Genomic DNA, 13085 nt, shown 5'->3' on the forward strand with positions numbered 1-13085 from the left:
TCCCTGCCACATTCGACTTGTTGATGCATGCTCCATGTAGTACTGCTCTCTTGTTATTGTGTCACGCATTTTTGTTTTTATTTTTTATTCAACCGCTCCCTCCCCCCTTTTTTTTAGTAGATTACCTACATTATGTTTGGTGATTTGTCTACCCACATTTCTTTTTTCTGGCTTTATTACGGCCAGTCTTTCATCTCATATGATGCCTTGTTGCATCTTGTAGTCCTCGCAATGTGCGCAGGAGTCACACTATTCTAGTCCTCTCTTTATGTGCGTTACATATAGTTACAAGCCACGCCCCCGGAAGTGCTAACTTAGTACTTGGCTAGTTGGCTTGGAGACCCTTGCCGGGACGCGCACTTGAATCGCCTTGGGTTTTGTTCCCTCCAGAGTCAGACTGCAGGTAAGCATTGCCTCCCATGCTGCTTACTCGCAGCCCACTTTGCTGTGTGGCGCTTTAGAGTAACAGGTGTTTCAATTCATATTTCTAGCAACTGCTGAGATCGCGCATACAGATTGCTAGGTCGGGCTCTGAGATTCTTTTGTCCTCTGCCTAACTAGCGCCAGATTTCCACGGCGTTTCATTCCACACGACTGTACACACACAGCAGGTTTGCTCACTTCAGTGAACTTTAAATCCTATACTCTTATTACTGCATGCGTGTTTCTGAATTCTGTATGCCATCCGTTTTTTTCTATTGAAGTGCCTGCATTTTTTCAGAGGCAGCGATACTAGACTGAGTGTTCCAGTCATAGAGACTTGACTACGAAATGCCTGTTCAGGAGGCATCCTCAATAATACTCTAGGTATGGACTTGGTTTACCTTTCTAGGCACACTCTCTACAAATCACTAAATATGGGTGTTTCTGCTCACACTCATTTCTATTCTAGGTGCCTATTTTTTTTCTGATTCATTCAAAATCTTTTTATCCATTCACAGTTAGCTGTAGGGTGTCTGCCACCTCAAAGGAGTGGCCTGGTGCCTGGTGTTCCTTACCATTTGTTGGTACTCCTAACCTCTCATACTATTACCTCACACTGAATCTCATAATGCTCTTGAGATAATACAATTTGATGGGATTACATCTGATTGCTTTTGTAGGGGCTGAATTTAAGATCGAAGTTCCTGAAGAAGGTGGTCCTTATCTGTTCATACACCACCGAACGCCAATTGTGCCTATGTACCTGTGACCAGAGGACGCGGCCACCCTCGCTCACCAGCGGAAGGCGTAGTACATCATTTCAGCCTGCGACATAACCTTCTAGGGTTTCTCTTGTCTTACTAAAAGCATTAGTGTACATTAGTACATCATTCAAGTCTGTGACATAACCTTCCAGGTCTTTTGTCTTATTAAAAGTAAATGTTCACATTATTTTTAGTTTACCACACAAATTCTTTTGCGTTGTGTTTTCTGTTTCCTTGCCTGAGTTAGGCGTAATGCACAGTATTTTTTCCTGTTGCATAACTTTTCATTTAGCTTTTTTGTGAAAAAGAATAACATTGATTTGTTATAATTAAGTTCACAAAGTATACTCCTGAGCTAGTAAGGGCCAGTTAGTTATAGTCTGCCCCCCCCCTTTTTTCAACTTATCCACAGACAATCGCATGGATAGACTAAGTCGTTCATCAGAACTAGTGCTCTCTGTGTAACTTGGATGGATAAAGACCTTCAACAGAATAATTGTTTTTTGCTTTGCTAATTGTTTTGCTGCTTTCCTCTTCTTCGTCTTATTTCTTCCTCCTTTATATATTTTTTGTTATCCTTCCTTACTAAACTGAATGTATTTTGGTTTATATTTGCAGATTTTGTTTATACATGTTTAGTTCTTTGTCTAAATATTTCTCATGTATGAAGCCAACAAGTGGCTATATTCGTGTTCTCTTTTCTAAAATAAAAAATATATATTTTCTTTACATATTTTTTTGAATGTTGTATTATATGTGCTACCAACAATAGGCACATTTGAGGTTTGTTTGACTGGTGATACAAAAATATATATGTTTCACTGAATGATTCATTCTGTTTAAACTATCAGTTGAATATGCACTGACAGTTCTCTAAATCACACTACAACCTGAGCCTTTCGGGAACATCTTTTGTTATATGTTAGTTTTGTGCTCCACTGTGTTCCCGAGATACTGGAGATCCTCTTTGTTTATACGGAGCCAATGTTCAAGTCATGAAATGAGACAATTTGAATACAGAGCGCATGTACGAGCTGCAGGCTGAGCCAGTGGGGCTATGCTAAAAAACCCTACATTTATTTGGATAGCCTCTGTTTCACTATTATAACAGTTGCTGAGGTGTGACCTAACACCACTTGCACCTGGTCTGCATACCCTGCAGGGGGCAGTCAGGAGGGAACCGCTGGTGAGCACCCCATGACCAAGCATTACTGCCAGCGCAGGCCATTGGGCTGGATTTATTCAGATCAGAGATATCGTAAAAAATGTCTCCCTGCATCAGGAAAACAGCAGACCATTAAGGTAACCAATCTACTTTTTTCCCCCCGGGATAGGGATACAAACTCGGATCACCAGGAACAAAGTTGAGTGACTTATCCACTATGCTACAGCAACTCTGGTTACAGGATTGCACTCTGCTGAACATATTGAAGAACAGCTTTGTAAAGATGTGCACCTTTTCTTATTTGCTTGTAACATTACAGGAAACTCCTATTTTTTTAAATAATGTATTAATCGCCTGAATTGTAAAAGTTTAAATATGGTGGGTGGGGATGCTGAGAAAAATGCAGTGAGTTCTCCCTCACCTTAACTTACTACCACTCGCGGCTGGTGGGATTCCATAGTTAATCATTTCTATTTCCTGCACTGACTACTGCTGATCACTAAAAGACAGCAAAACTGAATTTCTAACTGGTGATTTGGCAGTTGGGTCGCTGCACGGCTCGGAAGAAAACGTCACATTCAACTAAGAGGAACATGCTTTTCACGGTTTATAGTGATAATGTCATTGATTTTAAATGTTATGGGATATTATTGAAAGTGATGAATTTGCATTGTGTAATATGCGTTTAAGACTTATAATAAAACAAGGTAAGCAATAATTTTTTTTAAAACAAAACAATCACTGTGGCTCAAGCAATGGCTTGACACCAGACTGCCTAATCCCACCCCGCAGCAGAACAAAATGTAAAGCCAACGACCCTTCGGCCAGGATCTCTGATAGGGAAACCTGGACTAAGAATTGAAAACCAGAGATGTTTTGATATCCATGGAGCAGCTCAGTGAACTGATCTATATTAAGCAATGTACCAAACAGGAATGAGAAGTGTCAGCTCTGTATTTAATATTTTCATGCAGCCCTCAGCCATAATGCTTCCATCCTTCATAGAGATTAGTGACTTTGTGACCAGATTTAATTTGCATGATGACAACCTGCTGACAATTACCTCTTACAATACAAAAATCAAGGAAAAAGCTGCAGAAAATGATGGCCAAATCCCAGGATACAAGATTGATGGAAGTAAAACAGAGTTAACGGCCTGTAACTAAATAACACAATATTTGAGTGTACAGAACAAAGCACCACATTCATGTGTGTTGCCAGATAGGAAGACTTTGCAAAGGTATATGCAGAGAAGTTAGTAAAAATACTAGATGTGTTTTAAAACAATTAAAATTGTGAGGTGATGTGTCGCTGTCTGAGGTTGGAATACATTAGATAACAGTTGTACCCAGGGAAAAGCCACTCCACTGCATTGGAAGAGTTAAACGTATTAAGATGAATGTAATCTTTTTGTTTCAACATATCCCTTGCTACATTACAAAGGCCAATCACAATTCAACCATTTCCAGTAGAAAAGAGAATTGAATGTGAGCCAGTGGTAGAATGATTTTTACAAACTTTGAGCTGTACTTTTAGGCTTTCATGATGGATAAAATCCAGGACCTTAACAGTCCAGACAGATGTGGTGATGGAGGAGTTTCAATATAACCTTTAATAGAAGTTGATTATCCTAATTTGGTAACTTTTTAACAAAGAAAGTACATTGTATACTCTTTCATACATATATCGAAAAGTCCAGCTACTCTTTTCAAACTGGTAATTATAGCACTTTTTTCTAAACAAATAATTTTGTGATTGGCTATAGGGAAAAACAGGATTTTTAATTTTTTGAGGAATTATTTATAAATTGGTTCTGCACACAGTACTATTTGTTTTTTTCAGCAATTACAAACAATATTAACAAATCATTGCTAATAACTTGTCGAGCTATGAGCATGGCATAGAAACCTTGAGGAAGTGGATTTCTGGAATCTGATTTAGAGTAATTTGCAGTCTCGAGGAATGCAGTCGGAACCTGGAAGATAAGATGAGTTGTTGTTATTAATATTAATTGTATTTCTTTCTCTGTCTTGCTAATTATTTTGTTTGATGCCTAAAAAGGGCGGGGGGGCAAGGGGTAGGTGAGGGGGCGGTGGTTACACTGAACTGTTTTTATCTTTTCGGACTGTTTGTTATTATAGAGTTGTTTTATTGGATTTCTGATATATGTTTATGCTAAGACCAAGCACTTTTAATTAAAAAAAGGAAAAAGAAACCTTTTGGAAATGTATGACAAAGTATCTACCTAATATCCAAAAGGAATGCAAACTCTACTTTGCACTAAAAAAAACAAGTTGTGAACCTAATACAAGCTGTTTGGACATGTATGATAATCTGCAGCTGTTCAGTTATAAAATTAGAAGAACATTGACAAAAATACCAATCTAGTTTGAACATTTAACCTGAAATTATTATGTCTGCCGCTTCCGATACTGTGAAGAGATTCAACACTACAATAAAGAGAATTATTTTTTCAATAATATAATAAATACTGCACACCTCATCTCTGCACAAGTGTGGATTGAAAGTTTGCCCCCCAAATATTAAGCATTGAAAAAGGAAGTTAACGATAGAGCCTATATGAAAGAACATGGAGGCATTAACGAACATGAACCAACTAAATAGTCTCAGATTTGGGATATCACATTGTCCAACTCTTAACATATTCAGATATCAGCTAAGCTAAACTATGCATGATTTCTCCCTTTGTACTCTACCCCTTAATAAAAGGAAACTATAAATCCACTATTTAGCTCTAACTTTCTTCTTGGTGTTGATGATAAACCGAGACGGTACATGTAGACGAGACTGATGATTTTATACTGACTGATACATAAGTGAGCACTTGTGAACAGACTCCAGTAAGAATTTTTATGGAACACTTTTCTACTGCTTGACAGAGAAATTAAGAACTATGGGGTCAGTATTGGTTCCACAGGAAATCCCATATGCTAAACTTTCAAGGTGTTTATTGGTAGGATAAGGAGCCAGGAGGGGAAAAATGGAGGGGTCTAGTTGACTAAAATGGCCTGAGTAAACACAAAGGATGCTCTTAATACCAATCAATCGGAGGAATTTCACATCCTCTCACACATACGAGCCCCAACAGATCTGTTTGTCCATATAGCTGGCTGTATAAGAATTCAACGCCTTGTGCTCTCCCATGTCTGACTGTTAAAGCCCATCGCCTCAAAGAAAATATGATCATGAGGCCTACCAGTTGAATAGCTCTCAGGATAAAATACAGGATGAAGAGGAAGGTCGATTTTGCACCTACACATAGGATTGTATGTTATTCTCAAGGAAATATTTTATATGTTGGAGAGCTGGGAATGGTATGTTTCTGTTTATCGTGGTAGGAAGAAAATTAAAGACAACTAAGCCTCATTATCATACACAAATCAGGTGGGATTCTGCCAAATAGGAAATATACACCTTGTGATTATAGGCATAAAATATAAGACTAAAGTCTGATTTTGCCCAAGATTGGTGTCCAGCATATTTAGAAGACTGCAGAGCTACCTTATTGAAATCCACAGGTCATTTGCATAGTTTAGAGGTAAAATTACCCAGCTTCCTTCTCATCATAAAACTGCTTTCAAGGGAGTAAAACCTCTCAAAGGGAGCATCCGATAACAGGTGTCTAATTTCCCATAATGTTACCTCCATGGAGTGTAGCAAGCAAACTATTTCACATCCTCCAGGATTAACCCCAAATAAGTTATTGCTAGTGTCAATAATCACTAGGAGATATAACAGATTGTGTGCAGATACAAATTTTTATTAAAGTAAGAGACTGGAGAGTTAGTTTAATGTATAATTAAAATGTTTTCTCTTTATCCAGATTACAGAAGGTATACAAGAAATGTTTTCTTCATCTCAAAGAGAAAACCTAAAAACAAGCTTAAATGCAGAGTTGCCACCACAAAAGAGATTCAATTAAATATTTAACTGCACTCTACCCCATCAGCTGATAGCACAAAAGAGTTAAAATGAGCATTAGGATCAACATCTATGGCTATCCGGTACACAGAAAGGTGCGCTTGTGTACCTCATACTCTTTTCAGGGGCCAATGACTGGTACTCACCAGTTGTTTTTTCTCTAGGATTCTGCTCATTCATGAAATGTGTCCTTTCCTTATGCACATGACTCAGTGAAAGGGCAGTTGCGAAATCTGGATCACCTGAAAGAATGAGAAAACGGTACACATTATCCTTGAGAATATTGCATAAACATTTATCAGACAATGTCCTGACCAGCCCATTTAGCTGATTTCATCTTAGTAATGACAAGCAGTTGACTACCGGCCGATCAAAGAAATTGGCTGGCTCGATAAAGGGTAATTTTGACATCCAAAAGTTTACTGGTAGTATGATAGAAATATTTGTGTGCTAGGTAAATCACTATAAATTCAATTCAGAGCATTGCACTGTAGTTATAGGTAGTCTTTTGGGCAGCTGTAACAACAGCCGGGCTGTTGAATTCGGGATTGGCTATAGGGAGTTTAGTGAGTATTATGATAGTCCAAGAGTAGCTGCATTGCCGTAATCAATGTGTGATCAGAGAAAAGCATTTAGGGGCTTGTTGCCAAGTTTGGCAGTGTGGTAAAAAAGTTTCATTAATTCTGTTTTGGCAGAATTACCACTGGTGGAATTTCTGAGTGATAATTATGCTAATTGTTTGAGGAAAAGTGGAGGATTTACCTCCAGCATGATGCTGGTGGTAAATCCTCCACGTTTCCACAGAAAATTGTCAGAATTACCAATCGGCAATTGCCCCTGTGGTAATTCTGCCAACAATAGAAAAACAATACTCCATAAATGGGGACTAAAACCACCCTACCACCACTTGTAATCCTGTGGTAAACCCAAAGGAGCAAGTGGCGTAATGGTATTACCACCGAATCACCCCCAAACTAAGAATAAGCCCCTTACTGCTATGACTTAATGGTTAAAAGAGACGAAAGGCAAACGTTTTTTCAAGAGCTGTGTTTGAAAAGAAACATGATTGCATTACGTTTCTCATCTCTGATGAGAGACTAAGTTGCCTGAGCATAAGATCTGTGAAGTAGGTTGCAGGCAAGGACTTAATGCTGTTGGCCAGAGCTTTGAGTTCCTATTAATGGGAACTGATCCACAGACAAATATCTTTGTTTTTGCAGCATTTAATGTATGCCTGCTGGCTCTCATCCAAGCACTGACCTCTGTCTTTCAATTGATTGATTGATTGATTGATATTTTATTTCTATCGCGCTCATACACAAGTGTTTCAGAGCGCGACAAGGCAAGGGAGGGGAACAGGGGAGAACAAAACAGCGATCTTACTAAGCCTAGTGACATTGAGAACGCACAAGTACATGGGAGAGGGGGGAGGGGAAAAGTGCATGGAAGGGGGGAGAGGTGCAAAGTGCGAAGCAGAGGAGAAACAGATAAATAACAATAAATAAATAATAAAGGCAACAAACAGTGGTAATGCAGCCAGCAATTTGCAAGTGCTAGGTTTAAGGCAGCAGACAGTGTAGGTCCGATAAGTGCAGGAAGAAAAAGGGGGGGCTGTATGGGTACAGATACAGACCCCAGTGCAAGGGGTGGCCCGGAGGCAGTGCGGGAGGGTGACAGGATGAGCAGGTACCTGGGCCCAAAAGACAGAGGGTGGCCAGGTGCATGGTGCCAAGAGAGAACAGATCAGCAGGGGAGAGGGGGAGCGAAGGCAGAAGAAAAGAGGAAGGTCTTGAGGTGCTTCCGGAACCGGAGATGGTTCTCCTCAGGTTTTAGAGTGGCAGGGAGGCTGTTCCAGAGGGAGGCCCCAGCCGAAGGCAGAGATCTACCCCCAGCTCGTTTCTTAGAAAAACAACTGACCCTGAGTGAGTTGGAGGTAGAGGAGCGAAGAGCTCGAGAGGGGAGGTATTTGCTGAGGGATAGCTGAACGTATTTTGTACCCAGGCCCCAGAAAGCCTTGTGGACAATGCAGAGGGTTTTGAATTTAATCCTTGCATCCACTGGGAGCCAGTGAAGAGATTTCAGAGCTGGAGAGATACAATCCCAGGGCTTGAGGCCAAGGACAAGTCTCGCAGTCCTGTTCTGGATTAGTTGCAGAGGGCGGAGAGTAGAGGCAGGTAGATTTAGAAAGAGGCTGTTACAATAGTCCAAGCTAGAGAGAACCAGAGCTTGAGATACCATGAGCTTCTGGGGGAAGGAGAGGAAAGGCAGAGTACCTCTGAGGAGGTGCAGTCGGAAATTTGACTTTTTAGAGACCTCAGAGATTTGGGCAGAGAAGGAAAGGGTGGAGTCAAAGATGACCCCGAGGTTCTTAGCCGTGCAGGTGGGGGTAGGAGGACGCCAAGGGAGGCCAGCCAGAGAGTGAGGGGGAAACGATGGTGAAGGTGTGCCGATGAGGAGGATCTCCGTCTTGCTGGCATTCAGACAAAGATCATTGGCGGCACACCAATCTTGAATGGCAGTTAGGCAATCAGAGATGAGAGAGGGAGAGGAGGTGGCAGAGGGAAGCCTGAAAATGAGTTGAGTGTCGTCAGCGTAGCACTGGAAATTTGAGCAGAAAATGGCAATGCAGTGGGTGAGAGTTGCCAGGTATTGGTTGAAAAGCCAGGGCGAGAGGTGAGACCCCTGGGGAACACCACAGGTAGAGAGGAAGATATATGAAAGGAAGGACCCAAGTTGGACCTGGGAGGGTCGATCTAAGAGGATAGAGGTCAGCCAGGCCAGAGCCTGATCAGTGATACCCAAGTTTTCACGGAGACGGTTGAGCAGGATGGTATGGTTGACCGTATCGAAGGCAGAAGAGAGATCGAGGAGGATGAGGACAGAGGGAATGTTAGAGTCAAGGTTGGTGAGCAGATCTTCACGGATGTTTAGGAGAGCAGTTTCCGTGCTTCTGGCAGCTCTGAAGCCAGACTGGTGGTCATGGAGACAGCTAACAGAATTGGAATGAAGGTTAAGCTGAGAGATGGCCAACTTTTCCAGGAGTTTGCCAAGAAAGGGAGTAATGGAAATTGGGCGATAGTTAGCTAGACAAGAAGGATCAGCTGTGGGTTGCTTGAGAAGAGTATGCACAAAGGAGTGCTTCAGAGGGGAGGGGAAGGATCCAGAGGCAAAGGAGTGGTTGCAAAAATCAGCAAGGGCCGGAGCGAGGGTGTCAATGTGGTCCTTGATGGTTTTAGAGGAAAAGGGATGAACCTGTTTTGAAGAGGCTTTCATAGATCGGACTTGTCTAGCAACCTCGTCAGGGGTGAAAAGAGGAAAGGACGAGAAGGATGGTGGGAGGGTGGCTAAAGGAGGGTCAGCAAGCACAGATGGAGAGGGAGGAGGAGGCGTGTGGGTGGAGAGGGTGGACAGGATGTCATGGGTTTTTTAAATGAAGTGAGAGGCAAGGGCATTGCAAAGAGCCTGGGAGGCAACTGGAGGGGTAGAGACTGCAGCAGGGTTGGCCAGCTCCTTGAAGATTTTAAAGAGTTCGGCCGAGTTGTTAGATGCCGCAGAGACACGAGCTTGAATGTGGACTCTCTTCTTGGTGAGGACAGAGAGTCGGTATTGCCTTTGTAGCAGGCGACAGGCCAGTTTGTCAGAGGATGAACAGGAAGTCCTCCATTTCCTCTCAGCTGTCCTACACTTACATTTAAGTGTAGCTGGGTCAGAGTCATACCAGGAATTGCACTTGCCTTTGGACTTCAAACGGATCATCATGACAGGGGCAAGAACATCAAGCGTATCAGAAATTGAAGAGTAGAGCAGAGACAGAGCTGTATCAGGATGAGAGACAGCCAAAGGTGGAGGGTGGGGAGAGAAAGTGGCGGCAAAAGCCTCAACTGACACACGCTTCATGGGCCGGATGTTTGAGAAGGTAGGTGGCAGTGTTGGGGTAGACTTGGCTTGGGGGGAAGAGAGGGAGAGATGAGATGAGAGTAGGGAGTGATCGCCCCAGGAGAGAGGAGTGGTCAGAGGGATGGAGAGGGGGAGGTCAGAGGAGATGAAGACATTGGGTGTGTGCCCTGCAGAGTGAGTCGGGCCAGAGGGGAGGATGGACAGAGAGAGGGAGTCGCAGAGGTCACGGAAGAGTACAGAGGAGGAGCAAGGAGAGTCTAAATGTATATTTAGGTCACCGAGGAGGAGGAGTTGAGTGGTAGAGGCCAGGAGGAAGGAGGAGAGGTCTGCCCACTCAGAGAGAAATGAGGTGATTTGACCAGGAGGCCGGTAGATGGTAACCACAGTAAGAGAATGGGTAGGCGAGAGAGAAAGCCTACAGACAAGGCATTTAAAAGAGAAGTAGGTCTGAGTGGGAATGATAGAGGCAGGAATCCACTGAGGAAAGATCAGGGCTACCCCCCCACCGGACCGGGAGGATCTGGGTGCTGAGAGGATCTTGTAGCCATCAGGGAGGAGAGTGTCAAAGCTCTTAACAGAGCTGGCCATGAACCATGTCTCAGTAAGACCAAGGACATCAAGGTCTAGTTCTTCAAGGAGGTAGCAGATGTCAGAGCAGTGTTTGACAGCAGAGCGAGAGTTGAGAGTTGCAATATGAAGAAGGTTGCCAGCCTTAAAGACCTTCCGGGGAGGGGTACAAATCAGAGGTACGCCCTGCGGAGGAGAAAGAGCCCTAGGAGGGGCAGAGGAGGAGGAAGAGATCGAGGGCAAGGTAGCCAAGGGGGGAAAGGAGGGGACAGCAGGAGATGAGAGGAAATTTATGAGGAGAGGGAAGCGTCTATCAAAGAGGAGGAGATTGGCCTGAGGGCCTTGGACCATGACAGCGCCATTTATTTAATTGGAGAGTTGTGATACAATAACCCCTGTGTATGGGTATCATTCACATAGATATACAAATGGTTTCCCTAATCATGTAGAGGTTTTGCCAATGACTATAGAAAGAGGTAAAAATAAACCTGAGAAATAACCAAATTCTGGGCAACTCAGGGGCTAGAATTAAATGGATCTAGTGCCTCTGTTTGGCCTCTGCTTGACAACTTCCCCCACCTCCCCAAAAACTAAACCCAGTGGTTGCCAGCCCCCTGAAAACCCATCTGAGACAGGGGATGAAGGAGAATAGCCTGCTCATTTATGTCAAATGCTGCTGCTATATCAAGAGGGATAAGCAGCCAGAGACTGGTGTCATTGGTTAATATCATTATATAGTCCATCATGGAAACCACAACTATTTCCATCCTAAATCTGTCCTGAATCATTGCAACCACAAGCCAAGCATTAAGTGCAGCGATACTTAAACATCCATGTTGTGAGTGATGGGGAAGAGACCAATCATTTACCTTTCAATAATGTTCTTTCTGATTGACCAGTCCATCCTCCCACCAACTCCTCATCCTTAATTCCATAATATATATATATATATATATATATATATATATATATATATATATATATATAAACAAAAGCAAACAAAAGACTGCAAAGTCTTGTTTTCTTAGAAGCTGCACTCCCATCCAATTTCAAAATCAAATAACATCCAGCATTAGTTGCCCAGCGAAGAATTCAATCGTGGAGAACCAACAGCAGTAAACTGCATAGCAAAAGTTTGCATTTAAAAGTTCAGCTTTATTAAGAAATTTAGTAGTAAAAAGCGGCTTCCCAGTAGCGAAAGGAGGCTAACTGACGCGTTTCGCCACACTCCTGTGGCTTGCTCACAGTAACTCCGCCCTGTTGTGGGAGCCCATTTAACCCATAACACTACAACCGACATAGACAAGGTGACTTATAGAGATGCTGTTTTTGCTGTCAGCCATCTTTGAAAGTGCAAAAAGATTGTTCGCAAAGTGCAAATATATCACAATAACAACAACAGGGAGATTCGTTCCAATACTAATAAATTTCACAGTAAAATATCAAATATATACAATATAAATTCTGTAAAAATGTAATGGCAATTTATAAAACCCAAATTTAAATGCTGCCAACATGATTTATCAAACAATGGAAGAGTTATAATGAAACAAGCATAATAACGCTATATATGCTAAGATCAAATTCACATATCCGCATGAAAGTAAGTGGAATTCCATTTTCTAAATATCCATATGCGAGGCCATAAGACTAGGATATAAGGGTGCTGGGTAATGATATGACATTATGTAGTTCTATGTCAGTAAAAACCATTCATAAAGTGCTAGTGCATAGTGCAAAACATTCAGAGCAGCATGGTTTGATGACCAGAGTGATATATCTCCACCATCGATTAAAGTGCTAGTGCCTTATACTTATTAAAACCAATGTTTCTACATTGCATGTCGTCACCCCAGCTATCCTTTTAATGTCCTTTTTCACTAGTCAATATTACCCAAGTGGTGGTGTCATATTGCGGGGTCTCACACTGGATATATAATGTAATAGAAATTGAATTGCCATATTAGTTATAGGCAAAATGCCTCTATGATATTAGCAATGTATATTTCTAATCTTAGAAGTTGAAATTAATGATGGAATATTCATGAAAACCAAATTAATATTCATGACCACCATGTGGAAGATCAATGTTTCAATCTTCTAAGGCTTGAATATTCTTATGTAGCCACAATAGAATCACCCTCTTGGATAAACGTTGGCTAATATAGCAAAACACATAATAATGCATCTCAAATTGTATGTACAATTTTTACCTATGTATGAGGGTGTCATAAAAAAGAAGAATGAAAATTAATTAAAATGGAATTGAGATCAACCCACAAAAACTAAACGGAAAAGAGGACAAGAAAGCAATAATAGTTTTAGGA

General features: G+C 41.7%; 1 protein-coding gene across 1 annotated transcript in view; it reads right to left on the reverse strand.

The window, feature by feature from the left end:
• Positions 1–13085, reverse strand: part of LOC138467527 (zinc finger protein 135-like) — a 312864-nt gene that overhangs the window by 35298 nt on the left and 264481 nt on the right. Inside the window, exon 7 of the mRNA XM_069607632.1 lies at positions 6441–6536. Within this exon, the coding sequence (XP_069463733.1) occupies positions 6441–6536 (96 nt within the window). The remainder of the gene's footprint in view (positions 1–6440; positions 6537–13085) is intronic.

Source organism: Ambystoma mexicanum, chromosome 4q (genome assembly GCF_040938575.1).
Source record: "Ambystoma mexicanum isolate Mex_15411 chromosome 4q, UKY_AmexF1_1, whole genome shotgun sequence".
NCBI classification, from domain to species: Eukaryota; Metazoa; Chordata; class Amphibia; order Caudata; family Ambystomatidae; genus Ambystoma; species Ambystoma mexicanum.